General features: G+C 35.4%; 1 protein-coding gene across 7 annotated transcripts in view; it reads left to right on the forward strand.

Annotated features, from left to right (window-relative positions):
- Apool (apolipoprotein O like) overlaps window positions 1–18,260 on the forward strand; it is a 110,758-nt gene that overhangs the window by 33,442 nt on the left and 59,056 nt on the right. For 4 of the 7 annotated variants that reach the window (XM_063246140.1, XM_063246146.1, XM_063246144.1 and 1 more), the window contains exon 1: window positions 8,669–8,713. The exons of the other annotated variants lie outside the window; for them this stretch is intronic. In XM_063246140.1, the coding sequence (XP_063102210.1) occupies window positions 8,684–8,713 (30 nt within the window). In that variant the 5' untranslated portion in view covers window positions 8,669–8,683. Of the gene's footprint in view, window positions 1–8,668; window positions 8,714–18,260 lie in introns of those variants that run through there. 7 annotated transcript variants of the gene reach the window in all.

Consider the following 18,260-nt stretch of genomic DNA (forward strand, 5'->3'; position numbering starts at 1 on the left):
CAGGAATGGCCCACAGTACTGTAAATAACCCCAAGTCAATCCAGATATTGACATCTCAAGAAAACCAGTTAGTAACAACAGCTTTGTCACCTTGGCTTTATTAATAAATCAGCATCATTTGTAGCATCAAATGCATAATGAATACTGACAAACCCTAGTGACCAATAAAGTACCATACGTCCATAGAAAAAAGATCTGTAACTATAGGATGAATACAAAAGTAAACCAAACATTGACTTTCTATTCACTTATAGTAAATATCCACTAGATGGAATAACACAGTATCCAACAGCAATACCATTAAGTTTTGTAGTTATGCTAATAAGGCTTATAAGTTATTCACTTTTCCCTAATTCTTTAAATAAAAAATTAGCCACTGCTAGAGATGTAGACATAAAGACATGCTTCTTCCTCTCCTAACTCCAATCTCTGAGGAAATGCACAATCACTTTTCTAGTTTTCTCTCCTTCACAAGTTAATCTGACTAAATTCAACTGGTTGCCCATCTCCATGTCACTCCCCCAGGAGTGTGATTCCAGGTTTAACTCTAAATCTAAAAGTTGTGACTCTCAGAACATGATCATACTGTAATCATCTTTGTAACGCCAGAACTTATATATAATTTTACAGAGTGGTTTTTTTGAGTGAAAGAATAAAAAGGAGTAAATACGAGATATAAATAATAAGCTACTGGCGGGGAGTGGTGGCACATGCCACCAGGACTTGAGAAGCTGAGGCAGGAGGATCACTGTGAGTTTGAGGCCAGCCTGGGCTACATAGATAGCAAGACCCTGTCTTAAAATTTTTCCATTATTTGGTTATGAAAATTTGTTTTACCTTTTTTCCATAAAATAAAGTTATAAAATTAAAAAAATACCCTATTTCATTTTGGCACTTGAGAATAAAGTAATGGTAGAATGTTGAGGATATTACTACTAGAGTGCTTTCTTTTGTTACTGCCATGTATCTGTATTTTCAACAAACTCTTTTTTTTCTTTTAAGTAAAAGTGCTATTGAGGCTGTCTGTGGTATATGGCACAAGCCTGCAGTCCCAGCTATTTGGAGGCTGAAGCAGAAGGATCACAATTTCGAAACCAGTTTGAACAATTTAGCAAAATCCAAGGAAGAGCTGGGGCTGAAGATTTAGCTCAGTGGCATAAACCCCTGCCTGTCAGGCACCAGGTGGAGAGTCTGATCCCAAGTACAAAAAAAAAAAAAAAAAAAGGAAGGGCTGAGATTGTAGCTTAGTGGTACAGTAGGCATATATGAGACCCGGGTTTGAACCTCAGTAGTGTCAAAACAAATAAACAAACAAACAAATCCCCAAAAAAACTATTGAAAAATTGCAATGAAGATTTTTCCTAAATGTCAGAGGATTAAAAAGATGTTGAAAATTTCATACATTTATAGAACAATGTGAATATATTATGGTAGCTTCAACAATTTCAAGCTTTAGCCAATCTTGTTTCCTTTATACTCCTCTCCCTGAATTATTTTGAAGCATATTGAACATATTATGTCAAAAAATTAGTGTTTTTTTTTAACAAATTGGAACTCTTTAAAAAACACAAAATTATTATCAAACCTAAAAATTGACAATAATTGCTTAACATCAAATATCCAGTCAGTGTTAAAATATTCCTCCATGTATCATAATGTTTAAAAGTTTATTTTAAATTTTGTATCCATGTGTTGTCTATACATTGAAATTTATTGATAGTAACTTTCTTAATCTCTTGCTTCTTCTATTACTTTGCATTAATTTATTTGTTGAAAAATTTGGATCTTGTCATTCTAAATTCTTAAATTTGCATGTGGGATTTAATGGACTCTCCCTTTTTTTTTTTTTGGATCTTTTTTGAGACAGCATCTTGGTATGCAGTTCAGGCTGATCTTGAACTCATTTTGTATCCCAGGCTGGTCTCCAATTTGAAATGATCCTCTGCCTCAATCTCCCAAATGCTGAGATTACAGGTGTGTGCTACCATGCCTGGTTAATGGAATGTTTTAACATGTTTTTATGACTTACCTATTTCATGAGCTCAAATTCTGGGCTTTTTTTTTTAATCGGTACCAGGGATCGAACTCACGACTGCACTTGCAAGGCAGGCACTTACGCTGCTGAGCTAAATCCTCAGCCCCATAACTGGTAATTCTGATTCAAATTCAGACTATAGATTTTTTTTTTAACTTTCATCAGTCTTAACATACTTTTCTCAGTGAAAATACCAGGCCTTAATATATCAATATATTTAATTTTTCCTATTCTTCTTATATTCACAAAAAATTTATAATAAAATGCCAACACTGCCACCAATATGACTGATATGCTTATTAAAAATAGTCATACTTTAGTACTAATTTTTAATTTATTCTTGACCGCATGTCAAGTACTAAAACTTATGAGTATCACACAAAAATCTTTATAAGAAATAATGTAATTAGAAATAATTTGCAAACCTTCCCCAGAACTTTCACATTTTATTGAGCTAATGTTAGCTTTTTACTTTGTGACCCATGATGAATACTTGAAATGCACAAAAATATAAGACAGTAACAATGAATATGTAGGGGTTATATGTACCATTCGCCAGCTGTCATGAATCTTATGTAAGCATCTAGTACCAAACTTTCTTTTTTTTTTGGTCAAGATGTGACAACTATAGAGTTTTATGAGTTTTGATGCAAAGGGTACTGAGGTATGACTATATTTGTAATACTTTAAATTTTTTTTCTTTGCCCATTGGGAATGGTTACTTATTTACTTGTTTGTAAATTTATTTTGAATTGTTTGCCTCATGATTGCCTCCATATGATTTGTTTATTTCATTTTCCTTTTAGCTTTTAGGATTCATCTTTAAAACTTTAAGTTAAAATTTAATTTTGTTTCGTAGTTATTACAAGACGATATAATAAAATAGTTTTTGCTACATGGTGATGTATCATAAAGCAAAACTAATGATTAAAACTGTTTATGGTAAATATATGCTCTTTAAAAATAAGTAATAAAAATTTCTTACAGAAGAAAATTTTAAATTTCAAATCTGTTAATAAAGAAAACATACAATGTTCATCAGGCCAATAAGTGATACAACATTAGTGTATGTTCTACACTGCTTTTAAAGAAACCTCCCTAATTTATTATAAGCAGTCTTTATTGTTCTATTTCATTATTTGTGAATTTGCCTACTGACTAAAATGTATTCGTGACTCCAAAATCAATATTCCTGGTGCTTTCTTAATTATTCATGATCACACATAGAACAGCAAAACATTTGATTTGCGTCTTCCAATATTAAATTCTTATGTACGGTCCAGTAAGGGCAGTGCTCTAACTTTTTGTTTAGATTGCATGTTGTGAATAGGTGTCCTAGTCTAGTTAGTGTCACATTTGTCACATTTTTTTGCCTCCTCTCTTTTGGTGATTTTGCTATTGAATAGCTTCCAAACATAGTGCTGAAGTGTTACCTAGAAAGTGTGCTGTGCCTCCACAGAACTATGTGTGTCAGTAGGCTTCATTTAGGCATGATTCATAGGGCTGTTGGCCATAAATGAGTTGTTTATAAAATATAGTAAGTTGTCTCAAAACATAAGCAAACATGAAACAATGGTATATATTGATTGGTTGTTGAAAATGTAAATAACATAACAAAGAATAGCAGGAAACTAACATTGTATTTTCCTCAGGAGCAGCAGTTGATTCACTGGTACTTTACATAACACAACTGCTGCAAATGCAAACAAGAGGAATCAACTTTGATTATAGAAGCACAAGGGAGTAATAAGTCTTATGGAAGTGAACATTATATGGTGTTTCTTTATTTTTGCTATTTTTAAATTCCAATTATGACAGAATTTTTTTCTAGCCTCTGTTATGTTTTCGAGAGCCAATTTTTATTTCCCATTGATTTGAAATGTTTATAATTTTGACGTGAAAGTCATTATTATATATTGCAGTTACAAACAGTTTTAAGTCAAAATATTTTCTTATAAAAACTAGATCACCTATGATCAGTATTTTTCATATTTAAATCATCTTTACAAAATATCTTGAATTATAATTCCATTAAGCTTCAATTTGAGCAAAAGTATAGTCACTTTAGTAACAGCAGTTACTTAAACTAAAAATGAGAGATAAATTAACTTTTGAAGAGACATAAAAAATATGATCAGGTTGTGGCTCTGCATGTTCTGCAGCACGCTCATTTGAAGGTAGAATCAACCCGGAAAGAATGTCACTTTATCAGAATTTGGGATTGGGAGAAAAATCTAGCTTTTGGGGTTAGATAATGAGGAAAAACTTGTGAACAGACATTTCCTTTCCTTTCTCTTGTTCTTTGTCTTGTTCCTCTTCCCATTTGAACATTTTCTTCCTGCTTCACAATATCTGTTCTACATTTTGGTCTTTATTTACCCTTTCAGTTTCTCATACCACAGAAAGAATGTGATATTTAAATTTGTGTGTCCAATGTATTTCACTTAAGAGTGTGGTTTCAAGGTGCATCCATTTACCTAGAAATGTCTAAAGTATATCCTTCTCTATTGCAGAGTACTACTCTACTGTATAAAAATACATCTTCCTTATTTATTCGTTGATGGACATTTGTGCTGTTTCCAAGATTTAGCTATTATGTACTATACTGCTATAAACATGGGTATGCTTATATAACTGTGGTATGGTGCTTTTAATTCTTTTGGGAAGATGCCAAGAAAAGGAATAGCTGGGTCAAGTGGAACCTCTAGTTTTAGTTTTTTGAGTAATCTTCATACTGAATGCCAAAATGGTTGTACTTGTGGACACTCACCCCAACAGCAGAGAAAGGTTCTTTTTCCCCCACAGTCCCATAGCATTTTATTGGTTGATTTTTTGATAGTAGCTATTCTTTCTTGAGTTAAATGAAACCTCAGTGTTGCTTTAATTTGCATTTCTCTTTTCTTTTGTTGTTACCAGGAATCGAACTTGTGACCTTGTGCTTGCCAGGCAGGTACTTAAGCCACTGAGCTATATTTCTGGTCCTATTTTGCATTTCTTGAATGACTGGTGAACTTTTTTTTCATTTATTTGCTATTTCTACTTCGTTAGCTGAGAAGTGTCTATTCATTTTAGATGTCCATTTTTGGATTGAATATTTTAATTTGGGAGTGGTTCTAGTTTTTTGAGGTCTTTGTATATTCTAGATATTAATTTTTGAAGAGCAGCTGGTAAAATATTTTTCCCCACTCTGTGGGATGTTTCTTCATTCTGTCCATGGTTTCTTTTGCTGAGAAAAAGCTTTTTATTAAGATGAGATTAGGGGCTGGGGATTTAGCTCAGCGGCATAAGCGCCTGCCTTGCAAGCAGGCAGTTGTGAGTTCGATCCCCGGTACCGATAAAAAGAAAAAAGACCCCCCCCCCCAAAAAAAAAAAAAAAACAGATGAGATCCCAGTTGTTGATTCTTTCCGATACTTACTGTGAACTCAGGATTTTGTTCATAATGTTTACCCATGCCTATGTCTTCAAGAGTTCTACCTCTATTCTATCTTCAGCAAACTTAGTTTTCTTATCTTAATATTTAGATCTTTGATCCATTTTGATTTTAGTTTAGTACGTACTGAAAGATATGGGTCTAGTTTTGATCTCCAGCACATGGAAAGCCAGGTTTTCTAGCACCATTTATTAAAAAGACTATTTCTTGCAGCGGCTTGGGGTATAATTTAATTCTCATGAGAGCCTGCTATTATAGTTCTCATGAGGGTCTGCATGACCTCAAATACAGGTAAGAATAAAAATGAGAAGTAAGCCCCAGCTACTTGGCTTCTGTATCCAGCAATTAGAAGAAATTAAAATTAATTTCCTTCTTACAAAATACAAATAATTTTCTTATAATTCCTTATTTAATCCATATGATTATCATAAACAGAAAAGTATGCCCATTTTTTCAAATGTATAATTTAAAAATTAGTTAAAACAGAACTCTTGGGGCTGGGGATTTAGCTCAGCGGCATAAGCACCTGCCTTGCAAGCAGGCGGTCATGAGTTCAATTCCCGGTACCGATAAAAAATGAAAAAGACAAAAAACAAAACAAAACAAAACAAAACAAAAAAAAAAACAAAAACAGAACTCTCCTAGAATTTTCTGTGGTGATGGAATTGTTTTATCACTGTGCTCTACATTATGACTTTTGAGCCTGTGGAGTATGGCTAACATAACTGACTTTTAAATTTTAATTCTAATTTCAATTTAACCATTGATAGCTAATGATTTCCATACTGTACAGTACATCTCTTAAAAGTTTAAGTAACATGCTCAAATTCAGACAAGTATGTCACAAGTATAATTAAAATCAGATCAATAAGTCACCAATAAGTCAAGTCAGTAAAAATGTATGGGTAGATCTTACCTTACTGAGAAGAAAAGGTAGTGAGAATACTGTTTTGTTTTATATATAATGCTCCCCAAAGCCTTATGCACTCAGAGGTTAGGATTGTGTAAAATGATTGGATTATGAGGGCACTATAGTTTACTTGGTAATGGGAAGTTGGATCTAGACAGAGGAAGCCTTTCACTGAGAGTTTGTTTTTGTCCCTGAATCCATCCATCACTATCTGCTTCCTGGGTGCCATGATTACAGCAACTTTTACTCAGATATGCCCATCTGTCATGTCTTCCTGACTTGGTGCCAGTCAGTTATAGACTAAAAAACATGAGCCAAAGTAAACATTTCCTCCTTTTAAGTTGTGAATGTGGCAAGGAAAGAGACCAAGACAAATATCTAGGCACTTCACAAGATATTAATATTTTAGGCTACTACCTTAGTAAATCAGTACTGTGGAGTACTAGATCATATTTGTCAATTAATACTTATAAACTTATTTTATGCTTTATATATCATTGCACTATATGAAGTAATATGGCTATATTTTGAGAATATAAGTTTGTAGGAATTTTTCAGACATTAGCATACTTCAAATATCTATGAACTTGTTTCTTTATATCTATGGAGTAATTTTAAAACCTACTGAGTTACATAGGTAAGCATACTGGCTGGCATCAGTTTTAATATATTTTTGGATTTTTAAATACTGCTTTTAATAATCCAATGAACAAAATACAGTGCTCATCTCTAGAAACAGCAGTAGAAAAGCATCATATGAGTCTTCTATACAAAAAGTTTGGTTATAAAATGCAAGAAAAGCTGTAAAAGAGAGTTCTAGCAAATCAACCTTGCTAATTTTCTTTTATATTAAGAAACCTTGATTTTTATTGCTATTACAGTATATATTAGGCTCCAATACAATTAGCTGGAGGCTTTTGAAGAAGAAACTAGTTTTGCAATATGCTTAGAATGAGAGATATGTTTTGGTTCTTCCACATTATAGTTAAGTATTTTTATAGGATGGTATATATTGTATTGCTTATTTTCTAGTGTTGTTAAACTGAAATAGCAGCAACACCCCTACCTTGCCAAAAATAAAAACAAAAGAACTCAAAAATTCTTTTTAGTCCCTTCAATGGGGCCAATTTCATGTTCCTGAGGGACAGTCACAAGGTATGAAGCTTGCTAAAACTTGTAGGCAAAAGATTGAGGCTATTGAGAGCAAACTAAGCCTATGAGATTCAGGGTTTTAGTCACCTTCATGGCCCCTTCCATTTACAGATTCATCAGTTTGGTAATGGCTCAATGCTGACCAATGTGTGTGAGACATGGATCTTCCTAGCCACTTAATGGAAGACCTGGCACCTGTTGAAGGATCATTCAGAGTTAATACTCATCTAAGGATACCAACACTGCCCAACACTACTTACCTTTTACATGAATTGAATGATTATTTTAATTAGTTGCTCATTGCTAGTAGGGACACACAATACTTGATTATCCATGATTTAAAGGGAAAAAAAGTTTATTTTGGCTCACAGTTTACAGAGGTTTCACTCTGTAGTCAGCTGGCTTTGGGGTAATGTGGCATATCAGAGGCAGAGGCATAGCACAGTAGGCACAAAGTAGAGGGGTCAAGGAAGAAATGAGGGAGATAAACCCTTCCCAGATAGGCCTCTAGTGACCTTCTTCCTCCAACCAGGCTTCACCTTCCAAGAGCCATTTAGATAACCTCATCAGTAAACTAATCTGATGGACCTCACTAGTACTTGGATGGGCAAGGGAAGCACCATTTGGGGGTCTCTAACCATGCCTTTACCTTCTTGTCATTTCAGTTTAGACTGCTTTGGGGTTTAGGTTTCACTCCCACACTTGATTCTTCAAGTTCAGAATGACTAGCATGGCCAAAAAGTAGTTAGCTGAGGCTTCTTGTTGAATTGCTACTCTTTCCACTCTGATTTCTGCACTGAGAGAGGTTAGACTTTGTCAGGGTTAGACCATATATAGAGGAATCTTCAGCTTTTCCTCTGAATTGTTGGGTCCTGAAGTTTTGGCCTTTCCCCCTGTAACCGCCGTATCACCCACTCACGGAGGGTACTGGTTGGGCTAGGGAGGGCTGAGTGGTTGTGCTTGATACTGGCACTGTCCAGAAAGCTGACCTCCTAATGATTGCCTCCAACAAAGAATGGTTGCCACTCATTCAGTTACATGAGGCGGGTGCCCAGTAGTTAGGCAGCATCTGCTGCATGTTGCTTGCCTGACTCATGGTGTTTCAAAGTAAGTGTATCACTTTTTCCAGGTCGTCTTCATCTTGTTTTGAAGGCCATGAAGCTCTCCATTGTAGCAGCCAGTAAGGTATAATGCCCTTCTGATTGTGGCCTCTATGATGTAATAGCCAGACCCTCTGTGGAGCCCACTGGGGTTGTGGGACTGGACTCCAAATTATTGCTTAAGTGATGCTAGCTGTGGTTCCAAGAGAGCCTGTGAGTTGTCATTCCCAGCAGCAGGTAGAATGTGTAAAGTACACAGCTCTGGGAGTAGAGGAGAAGGTTAGACCTAACCCAGAGCCTACCATTCACCTCTATTTGAAGCTGGCAGCCCTTGTGTTCAAACTGATATATATTACCACATACCTTCTTGTTGTGGTCCCACATTATTGCTACTTCCTAGCTGAATAGATTGGGGAAGGAATCTCTATCCAGTATCAGCCTACCTGGTCAGAAGGGTTGTTAAGTACTGATGATAACTGTAGACTGTTCTCTGCCACACAGAAGGGGGCAGAGTTGGTGCTGCTGGAGATCGTGGTAGATAAGAAAGTGATGGCATTCCTGCCTTTGTCATACCTGAGCTGAATGAGTATACTGATGAAAGAAAATCCAGTGGAGGTCTCTGGACCTTTTATTGGCTGCATATCGTGGCTCTATCTGTGGATCTTTACCCAGAGTTTCTGGGATAGGAGTAGATAGATGTCTTCTTAATGTGTAAAGGAGATAGTGACTTTGGATTGCTGAGGGCTAGCTCCCCTGTTAATAATTCAACCTGAGTCAAGCATCCAACAAACTATATCCCTACTAAAGGTTCTCCTTGCCACCCTTGTCTCTATGTCCAGGTCTCAGAAATGTAGGCAAAGAATGTGTGACACGGGAATCACTGAAGTGATTGCATTTTCATAGGTGTGGTGGGATGAAAGAAGAAACCATTTTGGTTACCTATGCCCCAGGAGTCCAAGCTATGTGGATTCTTCACACCATCAAACTGCTTGCAGCCATGGGAGTGGGGAGACCCTCCTCTTTGCCAGGAGCATCAAGCCCATCTTGTTAAATTCAGAGTTGTTAAGCTCTTTATTCTAATAAGTTCCACCCTCTGTGGCTGGTTGATTCCCCAGCAGCAAGGGTGGGGGAATGTGGAGGGTTGGGTGTAGCCTCCTTGGAACCAGATAATGATCTTCTTATACTAAATAAATCTCTTTGTTTTGTGTATAGCTAGTGAATAACACACTGTGGCAAGGGGGATGCTTAGTGGATGAGGAAGGGTGAGAATGAAGGGGCTGTGTCTTGACAAAAAGGCATAAGCTGGCTCCCAAGGTTTACATTTGTACAACAGTAGCAGATCATGTACCAGGCTCCCCTAACCACACTTCCCAGGTGCACTGCCAGCCTGAGTACTAATGCAGCTAAGTGCTCTGATTACTGTTTTACTGTCTGAGTTAAATGTAGCTCCTTTTTCCACTCCATATGCCCACATGACCTCCCCTGCCTCATGTTGTGGCAGGAGACAAGTTAGCAGTTTTAATACTTTAATTGATATCTGACATAGGTGTGAAGTGGAAATGTTATTTTATTTATGAATATCATGTCAGTATAGGAAATCAAAAGTGATACCTTTGGGGAAGGCAGGCCTAGATAAATCATTTGGTGTTGCTGTAGTTTATTTAAATATCCCCAAAGCCTCATTCAATCATAAGAGGTGACTAAATCTAGCATTTGTGATTGGTTCATTGTCTAGCACTCAAATTGGTAGTGTAAATGTTTCACCTGCCCAGGGCTAAAGCCAGTGTAAAGGCAGAAAGAAGATGAGTCTTTCTGTTTTGCTTTTGTGTATGCAGCGGCCATGAAAGGCTGTCCTGTCATGCCGTCTGCCTTAGAACCAACTAATTATAAACTAAAATCCCCCAAAACTATATGAGTGTTTTTTTTTTTTTTTTTTTTTTTTTTTGGTACTGGTGATCACACTTACAACCTCATACTTGCCAGACAGATACTTACGCTGCTGAGCTAGATCCACAGCCCTTCCCCCAAAACTATAAAAAGCAAACCTTTCCTTCCCGAATTTTGAGTGTGAGATATTTTGTCACAGTGACAAAAAATTGCGAAGACAAAATTTGGTACTGGGAGGCACTGTGACAATACCTGACCATGTGGTTCAAGAGCCTTTTTTTTTTTTGGTCTTTTTCGTTTTTATCGGTACCAGGGATCAAACTCACGACTCCCTGCTTGCAAGGCAGGCGCTTATGCCGCTGAGCTAAATTCCCAGCCCCTTCAAGAGCCTTTAAAAAGCCTTGTAGACAGAGTTTAGAAAGGTTCAGAGCTGTCGCCTAGATGTACAGAGCTAAAACAGCTTAGGCTGTTTTATAAGAAAAATTCTGATCAGAGCTCAGGAGGCCAGAAGCCTGATTAAAGGCCTGCCGATAAAGACCAGGCTCAGAAGGTTTCTGCTAAAAAATAATAATAAAAAAGACTGCATTGGTTTTTATAAACTCCACATGATGTGTGTTATGGCTTAGCAAAATGTTTGTCTTCATTTTGCTCATGTCCAGAGACTTTGCCTGAGACTAAAATTAAGGGTGGTAGACTAATCTAGCAAAAAAAAAAAAAAAAAAAAAAAAATTAAGGCAGTCAAATATTGAGTTGATAACATAGCTGTTCTTAAAACACTTTAGCCACATTTGTGTTACAAATCAAAAACAAAAGCCCAACAAAATAATTAAAATATTGTGAGTTTGACCAAAAAAAAATTCCAGTAAGGCTAAAACCTCTACTGCTAAAAAAAAAAAAAAAAATATATATATATATATATATATATATAAAAGGTGGCCTGGAGCCCTACCCAAAAAACAGCGGGTCTCCATTTTTTATAGCCTCATACTGCAAAATATCAAAAACTTTGCTCAAAAATAAAAGCCACAAAATGTCACATTCTAGAGTGGCAACAAAGGCCACAAGAGGTTCTAAAATGGTGGCAACCACATCAGATCCCAAAATGGCAGCAACATAAAGAAACTTTTCTTCACAATCAGGTTCAGAGAACTCAATAATCCAGACACTTAATCCCTACAGCCAAAAAAAAAAAAAAAAAAAAAGCCTGTCTACTGCTCCATCTAACAGCAAACCTTGGCAATATCAATGTGATGCTTGTTTTCAATACAAAAAAAACCCACACAAGTTCTAAAGATAAAAAAGCTTCCACCCTGATTGCAAAAGGCACAGCAGACCAAGCATTGTGCCCCTAAAAGACAATATATGAGTCTGTAAGGGTAAAGTAAAAAATACGGTAAAATCCCCAAAAGTTAAAGAAAAGTTAAAACCAAAATCATCCACAAAAGCTGCCAAAACCGCACAAAAAGGGGCTTAAAAAAACAGCTACAAGAGTTAAAATCCCTAAAAGTGCCATTAAGATAAAATCACCTAAGCTTTCTAAAGCTTAAAACCAGATTGCTTCAGATGCTAAAATTAAAACTCCAAGACTTAATGTTTGCCCTGCTAGATTTTAGACTTGTTTTGGTTTTAATCCTTGATATCTCTTGTTTATAACTTTTAAAATGGTAATGTTTATCTTGTTCTTTGCATTTTAAAAATGTTTAACCTTGTTTTATTTATGCAACAGGTTATAGTTAAGAGTTTGCCATAAATCTCAAAAAAGATTTAAGACTTACTTTTCAGCAATGCTAAAATTGTTAAGATTGTAACAACTCCTAGAGATAAGCTAAATGTGTTTTATATAAAAAACCACATGAGTCTTTGGGGGATCAAGGGTAAAATGTTGTGGTTTATTTAAATGTCCTCCCAAAGTGTCATTCCGGCCTAGAGGCAACTAAATCTAACATTTATGATTGGTTTGTTATCTAGCACTCAAATTAATAGTTTGAGTATTTCACTCACCCAAAAATAGAGCCAATACAACAACCACTAATAAAGGCAGGTCTGTCTCTTTTGCTTTCACTTTTGCTGTTTTTAGCAGCCATAAAGGGCTGCCCTGCCACACCATGCTGCCTTAGAACCAACAAAATATAAACTAAAACCCCAAAACTATAAAAATAAACCTTTCCTTAACTAATTCTGGGTATCAGATATTTTGTCTCAGCGACAAATAAAAAATAACTAAGACAGATAGCTTCAAATATACTAGAAGAATGTGTGAAACAAAAAAATAAACAAAATTTCTCTTGTGGAGTCTACATTTTACCCAGTATTACTGGAGTATCAATCTAATTCAAAATGATACTCAATTTAAATGTAAAATTATTTAAGTTATACCTATACAGTTTCGATTACTAAATAGTACCCAGAATATGTAGAAAACTGTCAACAGTGGAATACAGCAACTATCACTATTATGGGAGAACTTTTAGAATTCTCTGGCCATTATTTTTTTCTGGATTTTACAACATTCATTTGTGTATAAACTGAGGATGCCCCTTCCCTCTGAATGGACTTTGTGGATGGTTTCATTCCCAAACTCAAAATCTTTTATAGTATAATCACAGAGCTTTGTCAATCTTTTGATTTTTAACTTTAAAATTACTGTTGAACTGTTTTCTACTGTTGGCAGAGATAGAGCTGTTGTTACATTTAGTACATATTAGCAATAAGTCAGTACCTTGCTTGCCTTAATGTTTACATCGTAATCAATAGTTTCTTCTCAAGGAATAAGAGTGGTACATAACTGGTTCTTATAGTATGTTAATATGTAATTTGTCTTGGACAATACTGCTGGAGCTGTTTCACATGATATTAAAAGAGATACATAATTGTCACTATTTCTCTGCAAAGCAATACTCAGATTGCCTTTGTGACATTAGCATTATTAGAGTACATTCCCAGAGATCTTTGTTGCTGGACCAAGTACACTGCATTCTAATTTCCCAAACTAACCAAAATGGTTAAATCTTGAGGCTATGGCAAAGGATTATAGTTGTCCATGCCCAAAATACATCTTTTAGAGGCTCAAAAGCAACTAAAGAGATCTCTATATTAGCAATGAAGTCTTTAGACTGATCATATATAAATCTCAGCACAAAACAAAACAAGCAAACAAAAAAAAAAAATAGAATCATCGGAATAAAAGGTAAGAAAACACTTCCTAGAACTCCACTCCCTCAAAGCCAATCCAAGGGACAGAGCAGTATGTAAAAACTACACAACTGAGTTACTTTAAAGTATAGCAGAGAAAGGTGAGAAAACAGCTCAAAGAGATACTGAATGGAATAGAGAAAGTTTAACTGAATATACTGGATATAATAACCAAAAAAGATGCAAGAACTCTCAGAAAACACTAATGGAAAGCAGATGTGCTAAACAGAATGTTACAAAACATAGATAATCAGTTCAATGAAGAATTTGGATGCTTCAAAAGGTTTCAGTCAAAAATCCACATTCCAGGGGTGGGGATTTAGCTCAGCGGCATAAGCGCCTGCCTTGCAAGCAGGCAGTCATGAGTTCAATCCCTGGTACCAATAAAAAGGAAAAAAGACAAAAAAAAATCCACATTCCCAAATCAAAAGATACAAATTGGTGGAATGGATCAAGAAAGAAAACCCAACATTATACATCACACAAGAAACATGCTTAATTGGAAAAGAAACTCAGATTAAAAATCAAAAGATGGAAAATAATTTTACATGCAACAGGAACCCAGAAAAAAGCAGGAGTTGCTATCCTAATTTCAGACCAACTGTATTTCAAGCTAAGATTGATCAGAAGATACGAAGAAGGTGACTATATGTTAGCAAAGGGAACAGTTCAACAGAAAGAGTTTACAGTTACAAACATGTATATACCAAATACTGGCACACCCCAACTTCATAAAAACAAAAGCAAATGGACAAGAAAAATTAGATAAACAATTGTACAGTAGAAATGGGTGAACTCAATACCCCACTGTTGCAAATGGACTGATCAGCTAGACCAAATGTCAAAAAGAAATATCAGGATTGAACCAACTTTGAACAAATGGAATTAATAGATGTCTACAGAATCTTCCACCCAGCAACAGAATGTACATTCTTTTCAGTAGGATATGAGACTTTCTCCAAAATAGACTATATAGTAGCCAGAAAATTATCATAAATTCGAAGGAGTCAAAATTATCCCATGCATATTATTAGATCAGAAACTGCAAATATGTGGAAATTCAAAAATATTCTCTAGAATAATCAATGAGTCACAGGTGAAATTAGAGAAATTAATTTCTACAATCAAGTGATAATGCTAGTACAGCATAATTTAATCTGTAGGATGTGAGAACAGTCATAAGAAGGAAGTTCATAGCAGTGAATCTCCATATCAGAAAAACAAAATGAGATTAAGTAACCTATTTATGTACCTGAAGGTCTTAGCAAAACAAGAGTAACTGAAACCCAAAGCTAATATGAAGGAAAAATTTTATAAGATCGGGGCAGAAATTAATGAAATTGATACAAAAAATCAAAAACTCAATGAATCAAACAGTTCTTTGAAAGGTTAAATAAAATGGTGAAATTACAGTGGATTTTGCTGAAACCCAAAAGATTTTTGATAAGTAATTTAATTCCAATACAATTGAAAATTCATGGGAAATGGAAACTCCTACATGCATATGAACTACCAAAGCTATAGCAATAAGATTGGAAAATGCTGAATAAGCCAATATCAATCACTGAAACTGAAGTAATTAAAAAACTACAAAGTAAGAAAAGCCCACCTCCATAGAGATTCACTGTTGTATTCTCTAAGAACTTTAGAGAAGATCTAACACCATTACACCTCAGATTCTTTACTAAAATCTAAAGGGAAGCAGTACTTCTAAAGTCATTCCTAGAGCCAGGCATTACCCAGATTTCAAAATCAGAAAAGACCCCAACCAAAAAAGAGAACTTTAGGCCAATCTCTTTAGTTAACACAGGTTCAAAACTTTGCAGTACGATACTGGCAAATGGAATACAGTAAATTATTAAAAAAAATCATACAACATGACCAAGTAGAATTCACTCTAGAGATGGAGAGATTAATATATGAAAATCAGTAAGTGTAGTACACCATATAAACAGAAGCAAGGATAAATATTACATAATCTCAGTAGACACAGAAATATCAGTTAACAAAACTCAACATCTGTTCATGATAACAGCAAAAAATCTGACCAAAATAAGAATAGAAGGTCTTTATCTCAATTTGGTAAAAGCCATCTATCAAAAATGAACTGCCGACATGATTATGGTTTGTGTCTGGTTGTCCCCTCAAAGCTTCATGCAGTTATGGGAGCAGGCTTCTAGAGGTTGTGGTTGATTCATGGCCCAATGCTGGGATCATGGGTGTGAGTGCTACACCTACCCTAGAGTGGGTAGCTTACATACAATATAAGGGACAGAAAGAGTTTTCTCTTGTGTTCCTTTCTTTTTGTTCTTGCTGCTTTTACTGTCTTCTGCTACCACGAATGGTTGCCCTGTGCCATACTACTGCCTTGGCACCAGCTGATTGTGAGCTTGAACCTTTTCTTCCTTAATTTTGGGCTTCAGGTATTTTGTCTCCACAAGAGAAAAGTAATAATATAATCATACTAAATGGAGAAGCTGAAAGCTTTCCCTGTCAAGGTGACAAGACAAAACTATCTACTACCACTTCTACCTAATAGAGTTTTGAAACATTAACTAGAACAATTAGGCAAGAAAAAAATTAAAAGGAATATGGATATGGAAGGAAGAAGTTAAATTATTATTTGCTGATGACATGATCCACTGCATAGAAAACCTTAAAAACTCCACTGTGAAACACTTCTAGAACTGATATCCAAATAAAGCAGTATCGCAGACTATGGAGACAAAATTTAATTCAAGCACGGAGAACACAGAGGGACTACCTCTTGGGCATAAGAAACCCTTGGAAACTGAGCCCTTGTAACTTAATATATGAGAATGAAGACACAGAAGAAAAGCAATTTCAACATGATCAGGGCAGCAGGTTCTGGGAAAAGATTGCTTGCTGTATAATCTATGTTAACCTAGTTTAAGCAAACTTTTTGGGAAGGAAGCCCAATTATTATCAGAGCACAGGAACAATTCAATGACCAGAGCAAACATCTTTTGAGAATAACCTTTTATTGGCTGTGCTGACTGTTGTCCTGTAGATCTGCTGTAAGATTTAACCATGAATTCCAGAAGCCTGGGAACTGTAGTTGCCCCAAGTCGGTTCCACATCAAGCATCCCTCTGGTCAGAGTTTGGCACAGTTTATGCTTTACTTTTTATAATTTTGATTGGGCAAAAGGAGGAGAGTTTAGGGTAGAGGAGTAATGGGCTTAATGTAGGAAGGTCTTCATGATTACTGCATGAGGAGGGGTACACTGGAACAACATATAGAGGTCTCGTTAAGACTGCAAGAAAGAGCAGAGAAAAGATTAATAGCTGTAAGAACTCAAATTCAAAGATTGAGATCAGAGAACTGCTGTTTAGGATTAGCTAGTAGACAGTATCATCAAGGTGATTCAAAGTAATATTGTGAGTTTTCATTTGAAGTCAATGAAGTTAGACATGAAGTCAGTCTTGAGGATCAGTAATATCTCTATCCGGATTTGTGTGAAAAGTACAATGAAGAAAATGTTAAATCTAATTTCAAGTTGTAGAATGATTAAAAGGAAAATGAATAACTTACATTGAGCAATACCCAGTGTCACAACTAAGCCAACTGCATGTCCAGCAGGCCTGTGAATGTTTGCTGAGCCAATCGATAGTTACCTCCATGGTGTTGTCTTTATAGAATTCTTTATCAACATTAGTTTGAATCAATAATTCTGAGGTAAAATTTTGAAAATAATTATACATATTCTAAGCAGTTTGCCTAGAGTGAGTCAAAGCGACCACTGCATTTGCTGCTGTGGCAGCCATTCTTATAGCTGTAATAATAGTTTCAATTAGAATGCCCAGAACATGTTTTTGTGTACTATATTTAAGTACTGAGGTAATTTGTTCAAGAGCAAAATATCCCATCCATTATTGAATGAGATTGGTGCGAAACCATACTTTTGTTAATCTAAGTACCATGTTATATGTAATATTTAGTTAAGAAATAGTACTTGCAACAAGGAGTTAATCAGGTGACATTATCAAAAAAGGAGATATTAAGTTCTTTAAAGTGTCTATAATGATAATTAGAAAAACTATATTGAGTTATCCTGGGTTCTTCATTAGGAGGACTAAAGTATATGGACAAATACAAATTATAGCATGGTCAGAAGTATCATGAGCAATCCATCTAGGCTTATCTATGTGTTGATAATTATGAATTCTAATAATATGAGGGAAGAAATGAATATGTAGGTGCCAGAAGAATATTTTTGATACAGGAACAATGATTTGGGCCTATATGTTTCTGCTGCAGTGAAACCTTCTGAATCACAGTTTTGAACATTTAAAATAAATAGTGCTTTTTAGATATTTGTTCTTATGGTGGGAACTTTTCCATACTAGCCCTTTTTGTTTTAATACTTGGGTTTTAAGGAGCCCTTTAGCTTGTTTTACTATTGATTGACCTGTAAGGTTATAAGATATACCAAGAATATATTTAATATTCAAGAGTTGAAAGAAATCCCAAAGATAACAGGAAGTATATCCAGAGTATTATCAGTTTTAATTTGTGAAGGCAGTCCTGTTA

The sequence above is a fragment of the Cavia porcellus genome, unplaced genomic scaffold (genome assembly GCF_034190915.1).
Source record: "Cavia porcellus strain 051 isolate PalLab524CR breed Dunkin Hartley unplaced genomic scaffold, mCavPor4.1 scaffold_3, whole genome shotgun sequence".
Classification (NCBI taxonomy): Eukaryota; Metazoa; Chordata; class Mammalia; order Rodentia; family Caviidae; genus Cavia; species Cavia porcellus.